This window comes from Lytechinus variegatus, chromosome 10, assembly GCF_018143015.1.
Source record: "Lytechinus variegatus isolate NC3 chromosome 10, Lvar_3.0, whole genome shotgun sequence".
Lineage (NCBI taxonomy): Eukaryota > Metazoa > Echinodermata > Echinoidea > Temnopleuroida > Toxopneustidae > Lytechinus > Lytechinus variegatus.
In genome coordinates this window covers 30,251,575-30,265,302 of record NC_054749.1, presented here as the reverse complement: position 1 = coordinate 30,265,302, position 13,728 = coordinate 30,251,575, and the positions used below count along the sequence as shown (strand labels likewise).

At 37.6% G+C, this 13,728-nt stretch overlaps 1 protein-coding gene across 4 annotated transcripts in view; it reads left to right on the top strand.

Moving 5' to 3' along the window:
• Positions 1 to 13,492, top strand: part of LOC121422516 (hepatocyte growth factor-regulated tyrosine kinase substrate-like) — a 28,868-nt gene extending 15,376 nt beyond the window's left edge. Inside the window, exons 14-18 of one of the 4 annotated variants that reach the window (XM_041617641.1) lie at positions 1,359 to 1,569; positions 2,230 to 2,402; positions 5,410 to 5,545; positions 11,801 to 11,892; positions 12,495 to 13,492. In XM_041617641.1, the coding sequence (XP_041473575.1) occupies positions 1,359 to 1,569; positions 2,230 to 2,402; positions 5,410 to 5,545; positions 11,801 to 11,892; positions 12,495 to 13,220 (1,338 nt within the window). In that variant the 3' untranslated portion in view covers positions 13,221 to 13,492. Of the gene's footprint in view, positions 1 to 1,358; positions 1,570 to 2,229; positions 2,403 to 5,409; positions 5,546 to 11,800; positions 11,902 to 12,494 lie in introns of all 4 variants that reach the window. The other 3 variants (XM_041617640.1, XM_041617639.1, XM_041617638.1) reach the window with 3 other exon arrangements.
• Positions 13,493 to 13,728: the final 236 nt, after the last annotated feature.

The window sequence follows — 13,728 nt, the reverse complement described above, 5'->3', positions numbered from 1 at the left end:
AGAAAGGATCACCAACCGTTCATAAAGTCGCTTGTTACTTCTTCCTCCTCCACTGTGGTCGGAGATCATTAGCAATATGCTTCAGGACTAGAAGAAGAATGATAACACCACAGTCGGTTGGTCAGGAGCACAGGGGGTTTAGGAGTTAGATACGGCTGCATGGCATATAAAGTGGATATGAAGGATAAAGTGTAGGGCAACCAGAGTGTAGGTAGAGAAAGCAGAGTGGGAGAAACTAGCTTGTGAATAGCATTATGAAACATTCACCTGCTCTGATGGTAATATATAAATAGCGAATAGGCATGAGTGCAATGGTGCGAGATTTCGCATGAGGTGAAAGAAAGATGCTCTATTCAACAAGTTGAATAGAGTGTCTCTTTCTTTCACCGAATGCGAAATCTCAAATAAGAATATTCGCTATTTGTGTTGTACAACGCCTCGGAATTTAGCGTAAATATGAAAATAACAAGAGTTTCTCCCTGTAGTAATCTATGAAAAGGGAGCAAAAATACTGACAGTGAAGAGCAAAATCCCACAAGCGCACATGACCTTAGGCAGCATTGCGCATTCAGCCAGCAGGCTTATACGCGTATTGCACCTTCATTTTTACTAAGCGCAATGAATTAAATCGCATTATGACTTCACTTCTTAAAGCTGTGCAACGGTACATTTTGGTTGTTACGTCTTTTGAGCAACGTTATGAATGTTTGACATTCAGCCTCCCATTTGCTCGCGTACAACAAGCTAAGTAGGCGTTGTACAATGATAAATGGCCACTTTGTCCATTTTCGCTTTGTTTGATGGTTGTTAAGTGTAACGTTGACGTGAGTGTGTTGAGACCTTGAAACTGGCTGCTGAACAGAGCATGTCATTGAAAGTTTAGCTCCAGGTGATGACCTCACAACTTTTCCTCCATCTTAGGACCATTTTTTTTTAAAGACTATAGGCAAGTAAATGAATGAAATTTATTAATAAATGAAGTGATTTATTTAACCATGTCTGAACGTCTTGAAAAAATGTTGCTGAGGTATGTCACCCCTGGGTCCCGTCTTACAAAGAGTTGCGATCGATCAACCTCAATTCTATGCAATTCCATCATAGTCATAATTTTTTCTACAAGAAATTTGAACAACGTAATTGGTTGAACAAAGAGAAGCACACTGAATTTTCAAGAAAAATGTGAATACATAAATATACATCACAATTAGAAATATTTTGATCAAACATGCATAATAAATGTTGACATTGCTGGCTCTCCATAGTTGTGGTTGAGTCAATCAATTGTAACTCTTTGTAAGACAGGCAGGGCCCAGATCTATTTCATGCTTCATGCATCTACCTTCTCTTTACTCTGCCAGGAGCAACAGAATGGTGCCCCTGAACCAGAGAACCAGGAACTGATCAATAACATGTCAAGCAGCATCGATGTCCTGGTGAACCGTATGAAGAGCGACTCATCCCGCGGCCGAAGCATCGCAAGTGATACCACGGTCCAGGGATTATTCCAGGTCTTATCCAGCATGCATCCTCGGTTGCTTAAAATGCTACAGGAGAAGGAAGAGAAGAGAGGTCAGTCAAGTCCAGCCAAAGCTGCCTTACCACCTGTATGAATGGATAACCTGTCCACAAAGACCACCTACTCACAAAGACCATTTCCTTGTCTCCCTTGGGTGATCTTTGTAGACAGGTTTCACTCTATTGGGATTCAGTGATTACTTTTCATTTGAGATTCCGGGTATCCATATTGTAGGAAATTGTGAAATGCTGAGAAACGAGAATATTATGCTACAGTCACTCCAGCAAAACAGGCTCCAAGTCAACTGATGGTTTGTCATTGGTAATAATGCCATAACTATGATTGGATTGGAGTCAGTTTTTGTTGGTGTTACTGTGATATTTAGTGCCTTACAAATGTTCTGATCAGTATTGCATGAAATGAGTGTCATCCCAAGGGCATGTAACAATAATAGATATGATCAATATACACAATCTATTGCAACTTACATGGTTTTCCATAGATTTGCAGTTATATTTGTTTTGTTTGTTTTTTTCAATTGATTCAGGAAAATACAGAATACTTTCACACCGGGCAAATACTTGCACTTTACTCCATCTATGTTAGGAGGTGCTGATTGGCTTTTTAAGCCACCCACCAAAATTCTATGATCACTAATTTTTTATGTTTTTAAAATAAGAATTGCTTGACCTCTTATTATTTCGTGTATGTAGCTCAAATGGAGGCACTGCAGGACAAACTGGCTCAGATCCGAGATGCTCGCGAGGCTCTGGATGCTCTCCGGGAAGAACATCGTGAAAAGCTAAGACGAGAAGCAGAAGAGGCGGAGAGACTCCGTCAGATTCAGATGGCTCACAAGTTGGAGATCATGAGGAGAAAGAAACAGGCAAGTTACTTTGATGGAGATTGTATTTAAAAGTTACAGATTTCTCAATTTGTATTATTATAGGTGATATGGTCATTGGTCATTACCGTTGTTGCTGATTTAAGGGCTTTGATGATGATTCGCCTTAAAACAATTTTATAGAAATTTAGATAAAGATACTGAAAACAACAAAAATATGCACAGTCTATGCAAATTTTCTTATCCCTTCGTGCATTTGTGTATTTTATGGTTATGTATCAGAAGATATCACAGCAAACCTCAAAATGTGGTCACTTTGCTCTGAGTGGGTTTCAAATAGTTAAAGCTCGTATTAAACATATCTGGCTATTTTTATATTAAAGTCTCAGGCGAGTTTGATTTCTGAACTCATTGCATTTACGTGGTAGAGTTGTGTTCTAAACTGGTGATTCACTTCAGATTAATTCATTCATTTATTTAGTTCTTTCAAATTCCTGTAAACCTTTATTTTGTTTTACACTTCTTTTATTCTCTCCTTCCCTTTTCTCTTCCTCCTTATTAAAAAGGGAAATCCACCCATTACACGCAATCAGCTTTTCCATGCATCATATTGTTAACCATTTTCTCAGAAATTTATAGTGATTTCACTGATGCATTCAATATATAATCAAACACATTATTTTGTACTATACAACACAGAAAAATGTAATTTCTAAAATTCATATAACAACCTATGTGGAGATATCCAAATGATCATAATTTCCATTATATATTGATGGATTTTTGCCAATTCTGTTTTAATATTTTTCTCTTCGTTTTTTTTTTGTGTGGCTTTTATCAAAGCTGACTTTACATTTGGGTAGTCTTCTCCTTTATTGTTTGTTTTAAGGTTTTATTAGTAGTTATCCACATAACATTTTATTTTTTTCTTTAAAAATGTACATATAACCACACTTCTTTTTCTGGCATTTAATGATTTTGGATGGTGAAATACAAATAATGCAGGAACGACAAAGAGAAGAAAATGAACTGAAGTTTAAGGTATAGACTTCAAAATGTTTCTCTAGATTTACTGGTTGAGGTTGTTAAAGGTGGAATAGGGTTTGTGGTCATAAAGAAACAATGCCATCTTTCATTGTGAGGTTTTTTTTTTTGGATAAATTTCAACTAAGTGGTTGCAGGATACACATACATTTATTGAGAAATAAAATGGGATTAAAAAATCTTTATCTTTAAAACACGATTTTGCATGTGTGAAGTCAAAAACATAAGTAGATAAAGATATTCTATATGTATATGAGTGTATGAGTTTTCTAGGGCTGTTATCAATAACATCTTTGTCGCTAGTCTTGTCAATAATCGCTTGTTTTTGCCACTTAGCAATAACGATAACCTTTCTCTTGTTCTGATAATAACCGCTCTTATATAGGGACACAGTGATTTTCCACTATTTCACAGAATTCACGGAAACGGTCTTTTGAAACTGGCTTTTCAAACGGAAAGTCACGGAAAACATATTTTTCCTCAAACTGCATAGACCAACAACAGAAATTTATTCTAAATCTCAACAAAATATGAATACTTACTAGCCACAAAACTCGATATCATCCCCACTTTGCTATAATCATGACAATACAAACATCGTGACTGCACTCAACTCCATTCGATCGAATAAAAAACATCACAAGCGCAAGTTCAATTTTAGCGACCTACCAACCAATGTAGAAAGCAGCTCTTAGCCTTGTGTTGCTGCTCTCTACGTTTGAAGATGTACAGCACAATATCAAAATGGCGGATAGGCAAAAGACGTTGAATGCTAAGAACGATGTTCAAAAAACCCCGAAGTTGTTGATAAGATTTCATCCAACCCTAAAATAATGCTAAGAACGTGAATGGTGTGGATGTATTTATGCTAAATATGTTTGTTAAAAGGTGTTATGTAATCATTAACATCCGATGAACATGGATTTTAAAGCGTTCTTGGTACAGTGGCAGATACGAATTTTGACCAATGTGAGTTTGTGACATCACTATGATGCATAAGAAATGCATATTGATTATGTTCTTTTTTTGACAGCTATCGGTAAGATATTTTTTGCGATATATCGACAGAGAATTTTCTTAACGATAACAGCCCTTGGGTTTTCCCATTAATACACATTGGCTGAGGAGATACACTTCTATTACATACATACAAGACAAGATACCTGTGGCTGCATGATGCTGTCCAATTGTTATGCTATATGTATCCATTCTTTAAGACTTCATTAATGTTCATTAAAACAAATTTTTTATGGCATCCTATTCATCATTATTAATTTTTCTCAAGTGATTTATATCAATGAGAGAATTTTAATTACATGACATGTTTCAATTTGATAGCCATTATTCATTGTAATATTCCATTATTTGAAAAGTGCATGGGTTCATATTCACAGTTTTAAATTCCAAGAACTACATTACGCATGGCGCACAGTCAATTTTTTGAACGTGTGTGTTTAAAATAGATTATTTAGGCTTCAAGTTCAAGGGAAATTGATTTTCTCTCACATAAAACAATTCTAAACATTAACAGACATTTTTGTTCACAAATACCTCATCATACAGCTTCAATACATCATATTTCATTTTCATTCCATGTATTTGAAAATTGCAAGTCCTTTATATCCCAAGATGTTTTTTTGGGAAGTCAATGCCTAAATTTCCCATTATTTATTGAGATATCAAAAGTATAATTAAGAGTACAAACATTGACCGCATTTGTATGAAAACATTAATAAAATATTAAAAATGCATTAAAGTATTAAATCATGATCCTTGTGGGAATACACTATTGAAAGCTAAAGTCAAATGGTAAATTCATAGGAACAAGATTCTTCATGTCAAAGTTTTCTTGAAAAATATCGGATAGATTAAGGGAAGATGTTCACAACTGGAGTACCAGTATTTTATGACTGAATTTTGTTGCCTGCCTTCGCTGATTCATATTGGGAGGATGCCTAAGAATTATTCCACCTTTCAACACTTGTTTTTTGTTTGTTTTTTGCAGGAGATGCTTCAGTTCCAGCAGCAGCAGGCTTTGCTGAAGATGCAGGAACAAGAAAGAGAGAGACAGATGTGGTTAGAACAACAGAAGCAACAACAGCAAATGAGGCAGATACAATACACAGCTTATGGCTTGGGTGGTAAGTAATCATCCATTGTTCATCCATACAGGGATGTACATGTTGGTATTTCATAAAGCTGTTTGGGAGTTTCACATAACGTAATGCACAACTAGTGACCCTTCTGCAAGAAGAGATTCCACAAATATTTCCCTGTTCCTATAGGTAGGAGTGCATTTTTGATACCCTTATTAAATCTGTAAGAGTTGTAAGAGCCCTCTATGAACAACTTCAGGCATTCTTACAATTATTGGAATTTTACACTTCTAGAATTGTCTCTTGACCCTACAAAAGCTTGCATGATTCTTACAATTTCTTGAAACATTTGTATGGCTTAGTGCTGCAAGTCAGGCTGCATGTTCGGGTTCGGTTCGGTTCGGCACGGTTCGGCAATTTTTTTCCGAACTTTGGTTCGGTTCGGGGTTCGGCAATAAATGCCAAATTAAATTTAACATATAAAAAATAAAGATCGCCGACCCACAAACAAGTGAACTCCAGGATGATCTGTCATATATTTATAATAAATTTTGTTTCTAAAAAGAATAGTTATGAAAATTGTTGAACTTTCTTTTGTTTTAATCTTTAAACAAAAAATAACAGTCATTTCTACTTTCTTTTTTTAAATGAAAATTTAAAAAAAAGAAAAAATATTGATAATGAGAGAATCAGGACAGAAACAGAATTACAAAGATCAGAATATTTTTTTCATGATTATTTCATGTAGCTATGATCATGATCGATTACGATTAGGCCTGGGAGTAAACATCGATTGATCGAATGGTTCGATTGGCATGCCGCCAATCACCAATCGATTAGAAAAATTTACACTAATCGAATGTTCGGTAGATCCTGATTATGACATTGGGATAACTCGAATACCCAAGTAATAATAACAAAAACAAGAAAACAACGATGACAACGGTTTTTAAATACTTCATACAGGTTTAAAAATTATGTTACCGAGGTAATTTTTCAAAAATTATCAATGATTGTATCACATTCACAGTTACACACCAACATGAAAGCGCTCCGAAAATTTTAATCCCACCCGACCTTGCCGTCGATACACAAAATAAGTCATTGTCTGCGTGCACAAAAAAATAAGAGTCAAAAGGGGCCTAAGCTTTCGATCCTAGCAGAATCTTCGTCGGAGGCAAAATGCATTTTGCCTCCGACGAAGATTCTGCTAGGATCGAAAGCTTAGGCCCCTTTTGACTCTAATTTACTCCATTGGCTCTTTTTTTTTAGATAAGCAGTTTTCAGCAGCTTCTTTTTGCCACAAAACAATAAGTAAACACACAACCAGCTCACTTGAGCTGATTGGACCTTCGAATAGCCAATGAAACTTTGGGAAACAAAGAAGAAGGCACGTGGTTCCCTTATCAGGAAAGGTCATGACTTTAGAAATGAATTGACCCCTCCCCCGTCTGTGTGTGTGAGAGAGAGAGAGAGAGAAAGATAGGGTGGGAGCCGGAGAATTCCTTTCATGATTCAAAACAATGCAACCTTTTTTATATCCCCCTCACACAATGAAAACGACATTCCAACATGCGCCCGTCTTCACCAGTACTTTCTCGACTAGTCTCCAAAAATAGACCCAGTTATACATGTAGGTTCAAATGATAAAAAAATCGTAATTTTGAAAGGTATTTCAAATGAAATATTTTGCAAAATATTTTTTTTTGAAATACATGTGTAGCATCGTGGGCAGTGCCACAAGTGGGGGCGGAGACATGGTATGGGCAAGGGATGAAATTTTTCAAGTGAAATGCTCCACCTGGGGTCAATCTCAAAGAATACTTCATGAATGAGTTGTTTACGTCTTTGGGCTTTGCTGATCTGGGCTGATTCATTCATAAGCAGGGGTGTGGCACTTGGAGGGATGCATGCATGATACCAGAGTAACAGCATTGATTTAGGAAAGATTTTCATTGGAACAATATACTGAAAGATTTAATCTCATTTCATGTAGTTTCTTTTGATATAAAAATCATGGAAAAGGGGGAAAAGGGCCTACTTTCATTTATGCTAAACATGTGACTTTGATGGAGATTTCTTCATTGGGGAGGGGGGTCTCCATAAATTAGGTCACCTATTGTGACTTAAAAGACGTGACTCCCAACGAACAATCGAACATTCGATTATTTTTTTCAGGAAATAATCGAATGGTGAAAATGACAATCGTCCCAGGCCTAATTACGATGTCATTGCCAACGCAGCTTCTCAAATTGGAAAGTGTTGATCGGGAATGTCGAAACAGTAGACAAACAACCTCCACTCAACTGTTATTATACCGGTAAAATTCACATTCCAAAGAATATGAGTGTTTTAGAAAGTCCCTATTTTCTGAAAAGTGGTGAAATCTGGTCAATGAATTACTTTAAAAAGATAAAATATCAGTCCATTCTTGGTCCAGAAAGATCGACGCTACGTGACTTCAAACATATTTCCAACACGAAAATGAGTACATGGGACTGTACACTGTATTTTAGTGTTGTGAAATCACTCGGCGTTGATCGTCAGAACTAAGACGGAACTGATAATTATAATCATTTCATTTTCAGTAATTGACCAGATTAAACCACTTTTAAGAAAATATTGACAATGGAAAAACGTTTCAAGTTCGGAATACGAATTTTACCTGTATGATAGCAACCGAGAGCAGGTTGTTTGGACTTATCAACCATTTCCGGAACATCGATCAGGGAACATGCGTTGATTTGGTTTGAATTTTTATATTTTCTGTTTTTTCACCCTCATTCCTTCATCTCTTATTTATTTATCTTTTATGTTAATATGGAAATTTCAGAAGGTGGAATATATATACTTTACCAGGCCTCGAAATAATCGACGGCCATCGACGGCCATGGCCGTCGATGCCCCCATTACTGGCCGTCATGCCCTTCTTCTTTTTGCTAAAAGTTACGGCCACTAAAAATGTGCCCTTTTTTTATATGGCCGTGGTGCCCTTTTTCTCATAAATGTGCCCTTTTTCTGATATATAATGTGCCCCTTTTGAAAGTCTGCACCTTTTTTTCTGAGCGAGGAAAACTTTTCTCCGATCTCAAAAAGTATCCAATATCTTAGCTTTACCAGCAACGTCCAGTGCATGTATGCAGTCTAGTCTGAAGCCGCGCCGAACGATGAGCTAGTAGCTATACACCGCTAGCGGCCAGCCGGCAGCTAGTGCGCTTTACATATGCTATGTAAGCTGCAGCATAAGAATGGACGAGCCCTTGATACACAAAATGAGTTCATTGTCTGCGTGCACAAAACAATAAGAAAACACACAACCAAGCTCACTTGAGCTGATTGGACCTTCGGATAGCCAATGAAACTTTTGGGGAAACAAAGAAGAAGGCATGTGGTTCCCTTATCAGGAGAGGTCATGACTTCAGAAATAAATTGACCCCTCCCCCATCTGTGTGTGTGTGTGTGTGTGTGTGAGGGAGAGAGAAAGATAAGGGTGGGAGCCGGAGAATTCCTTTCATGTTTCAAAACAATAATGCAACCTTTTTTCTATCCCCCTCACACAATGAAAACTACATTCCAACATGTGCCAGTCTTCACCGGTACTTTCTCGACTAGTCTCCAAAAATAGACCCAGTTATACATGTAGGTTCAAATGATAAAAAATCGTAATTTTAAAAGGTATTTCAAATTAAATATTTGCAAAATATTTTTTTGAAATACATGTGTAGAATCGTGGGCAGTGCCACAAGTGGGGGCGGGGACATGGTGTGGGCAAGGGATGTAATTGTTCAAGAAATGCTCCACCTGGGGTCAGTCTCAAAGAATAGTTCATGAATGAGTTGTTTACATCTTTGGACTTTGAACTCTGATCTGGGCTGATTCATTCATATGCAGGGGTGTGGCACTTGGAGGGATGCATGCATAATACCTGAGTACCAGCATGGATTTAGGAAGGATTTTCATTGGAACAATAAACTGAAAGTTTTAATCTCATTTCATGTAGTTTCTTTTGATATAAATATGGAGAAGGGGAAAAAAGGTCCTACTTTCATTTATTCTAAACATGTGACTTTGATGGAGATTTATTCATGGGGTGGGGGGTCACCATAAAGTAGGTCAACTATTGTGACCTAAAAGACCTGATTCCCGACGAACAATCGAATCATTCGATTATTTTTTCAGGAAATTATTGAATGGTAAAAATGACAATCGTCCCAGGCCTAACATCCATGCACCATAGCGGTCACGCACAGTTCTCAAAGTCCTTTGCTATTCGTTCATTGTGTGCAGAGAGGGCGGGATAAAATGACAAACACAGTACAACTCCTTTGCTATTCGTTCATTGTGTGTATAGAGGGCGGGATAAATGACAAACACAGTACAAGTACATGTTCCTTGTATACAATGCATTTATTCCAAGTTCCACTCCCATCATATCAGCCCATATCTATAAGCGCAGCTACCGCTAGGTCATGGAAGTAGGTCAATTTTTGAGTGCGTGATTTCTGATATTCCAGGAATCTCTATTAATCGAACTAATCGAATGTTTCCTCTGGCAAACAATCGAATGGCAAAAAGGGTATTCGTCCCAGGCCTACTTGGCATACCATGAGGTAATTTGGATAAAGAATTAGATGAAATTTACTTCTACCAGAGGTACTTTTACTTGATTTGTTAATATGTACATGTTACATGTTGGATGTCAAATTCAAGACTCAAAGCAATGCAATGATGTGTTATCCTGTCCTGAAGTGATTCTGAAGAATAATGAAAATTTCTTTTAAAACCTTATACAGTGAGTGTTGTCAGACTATTAAAGTTCATTTTTTCTTAAGTAAATAATGTGGTTTGGTAATGAATCTGATGTATAACATCGACTGTGGAAAGCCCCCCCCCCACGCCGCGAAACTGTAACACCTACAAATAATTTATTACATGCCCCTTAAAAAGTGGCCTTGGTGCCCCTCTGTATGGCCTTGGTGCCCTCTGCTGCCTGGCCTCAGTGAAAAAGTGCCCCTCAAAAAAGTGGCCTTGCCCCCCCAAAATCCTATTTCGAGGCCTGCTTTACCATTTGTCAGTCACAAGGAATTAATTTGTCTTGTCTTTTTCTTTTTTTAAATACAAAACAATTAAATGTACGTCCGATTACAGCAATACGTAATTCAACTACACTTTTTAACTGAGTTAAGCTTAAAATGTCCCCACATTTTATAAGGAAAAAATATATTCATGTTTATAAAAAAAAATGAAAATGATAAAAATTTAATCAAACACGAGACCGAAACTGTCATACTTTGTCATTTACGAGGAATGAATTTATGTCTGGTTCTTTTTCTTTATTAAATACAAAATGATTAGGTCCGATTACGATCACGATCGATTATGGCAACACGTTATTACACCACACTTTTATACGAGTTTAGCTTCAAAATGTCCCCTCATTTTATCAAGAAAAAAATATATTTATGTTAATAAAATATTCCTAAGTTGATAACAGTTCAATCAAAGACGTGATGGGAGCTATCATAGTGGATTTCAAAAATATATTGAGTGGAATTCTCTTTGTGCACAATCACTAACCAATATTTTTTGTTTAATTTTATAATTAAATCTATGTAGTCATCGCACTTACGCATTGCATATTAATTTTTTTTTTTTACCGAACTTCCGAACCAGGCTTTTGCGTTCGGTCCGGTTCGGAAGTGCCAAGTTCGGCGAACTTCCGTTCGGTTCGGCTGCAGCACTAGTACGGCTGCCTTATGAAGAGTGTTTCTTAAGACGTTAATAAAAATATTAATGGAATTTGTGATCAAACAATTAGTACTTGATGGTAAATGAAACTTTTTACAACAATCATTCCCTAAAATCAAACATATGGTCCATTGATAAGGTTTGTGTTATTTGCCTTTGCCTGCAGAAAACTTTTTTGTGTGTGTTTGTATGAAAGGGTCTATTCTAGATTCTCTTTTTGAGATATCTTTATAATCCCCCTTTTAATCTATTTCAATTAAATTTGTTTACTTTTCATCATTTTGTCTTGTTCATTTCATGCCATGTGACCAATATTAAAAATAATCATACAGTAGGCCTACCTAATTACCAGGGGGAGGATAGAAGGGAGCAGTTACTTCAACTGCTTGTGGCCCATGTTTTTTTTTTATAAGCCTTCATTTTTGATTAACCAACTTGAAAGTCACTTTATCTGGTATTCTGCGGTAGGGAAAGAGTTGTTCCTATCTATGGTTTTATTCTTGGGGTGTTGTCATCACATTCATTTGTGTCATTGTGATTTGTATGATGTAGGCATGAATCAACCTGGCATGATGCCGCAAGGTGGTATGGTGCCCCCACCTGGTGGAATGCAACACGCCCCTCCTGGCCAGTTTGTGCAGCAGCAGCAGCAGGTAGGTTTACACAAGTCTATAGATAGTTGTATTCTAATCAGGATCATAATCAAATCTCAACTTCTCTTTCAGAAACTGATCTAGTACTAAACTGATCAATAATAGATTAATGCAGTTTGTTGTTTTTGACTATTTGCTAGGGCAAACAAAAGTGGAGCTGATCATATGTACCAAAAAGTAACATAAATACATTACAAATCCTGGTTGTGAATTTATGTTAAAAAAAACAACAAAACAAGGCAGTAAAAAATCGGTACAGAAATGTTTGGATTGAAGAATTCAATTAGAAAAATCATTGCAAATCACAAAATCTGCAGATCTCGGAAACAAATGTTCATAATCAATACACATGGAGGTAATTTGACACCATATTCAGTCAGTTTCATATGTTCTGTATTTCATGAGAAAAAAAATGTCCATTTATATTTAACAATCATATTGACTTTTTTGCATCAAAACGTAGTAGCCCCGATCACACACAAATAATATAATGTCTATTTAGTTTGGTTTAATTAAGTTTGGGGTGAAGTTTGACTAACAATGACTTGCAAGAAGACCTAGGTCCATTGATGGCTTGTTAAAATTTTGTTTTACAGTATGGATCCCCTTCTCATGCCCCCTATGGGATGGCCCCACCCCAGGGGAGTTACCCCAATGGTCCGCCCCCTCCTACCACCCAGATGGATGCTGGCCAGCCAACCACCCAGGTGGGTTACAACCAACCTCCCTCAGGTTACCAGGTACCACTCCAACAACAGCAACAGCCCGCACCACCACAACAACAAATGCCACCCCAACAGCAGCAGCAACAACAATACCAGCAACCAATGGCTGGTGGTGGAGGCTATCCTTCTGGGCAATATGGTGCACCTCCCCAGCAGCAACAACAGCAGCAGCAGCAAGCGCAGCCGCAACCTGGTAGCATGAATCAGAGCTTTGGGTCGCCTCACTCATCGCTTGACTATCGGCAACAGCAGCAGCCACCACCTCAGCAACCACAATACCAGCCACAAGCAGGCAACCCCTACAACATGCAAGCTATGGCCGGTGCTCTACCACAAGGTCAGGTACCACCACAAGGGCAAGTGCCACCACAAGGGCAGGTGCCACCACAAGGGCAAGTGCCACCACAAGGTCAATATGGATCTCCAGCGCCACAACAGCAATATCAACCACAGGGCCAGCAACAGATGATGGGTGCAGGTGGCATGCAGCAGATGGTTCCACCTGGTATGCAACAACAACAGCAACCACCCCCTGGCATGCAACAGCCCCCTCCTCAGCAGCAACGTGAGGACACATTGATATCTTTTGAATAATAGTTCAAGGATATCTCATCAGTTATTTTGTGTAAGCATTCTTATTCATCTTCATTCTGAAGAATAATTGTACTCATCTCATGTTCGCTCTGTCCCTCTCATTCTCTTTCTCTCCCTATTTTTCTTCCCTTCAATCTTGTTACCAATATGCCACTTCTTGTACTGTGACAAAGAAATCACTCATAATTTATACTTTATCCCTTCCATTAATACTCATGAGTATTCTGAATTATTGGTTGGTGATGTTAAATAATCTTTCGTTTTGCAAACTTCTGGCCTGGAAAAAATATTGAAAACGATTTGAAGCTCTCACTTTGTCTTGGGCATGATGCAACAGTTCCTTTTATGTAGTGGACGACCCTTGAAATGTACTGGCATAGATACTGATCAGCTTCTGCTGAGCGCAGTGGTGGAACAAATTTGGTCCAGAATGGGAATGCAGACCAGCTAGGACAAGATAACCAAAATTTGTCGTTCATACTTAAAGGACAAGTCCACCCCAACATAA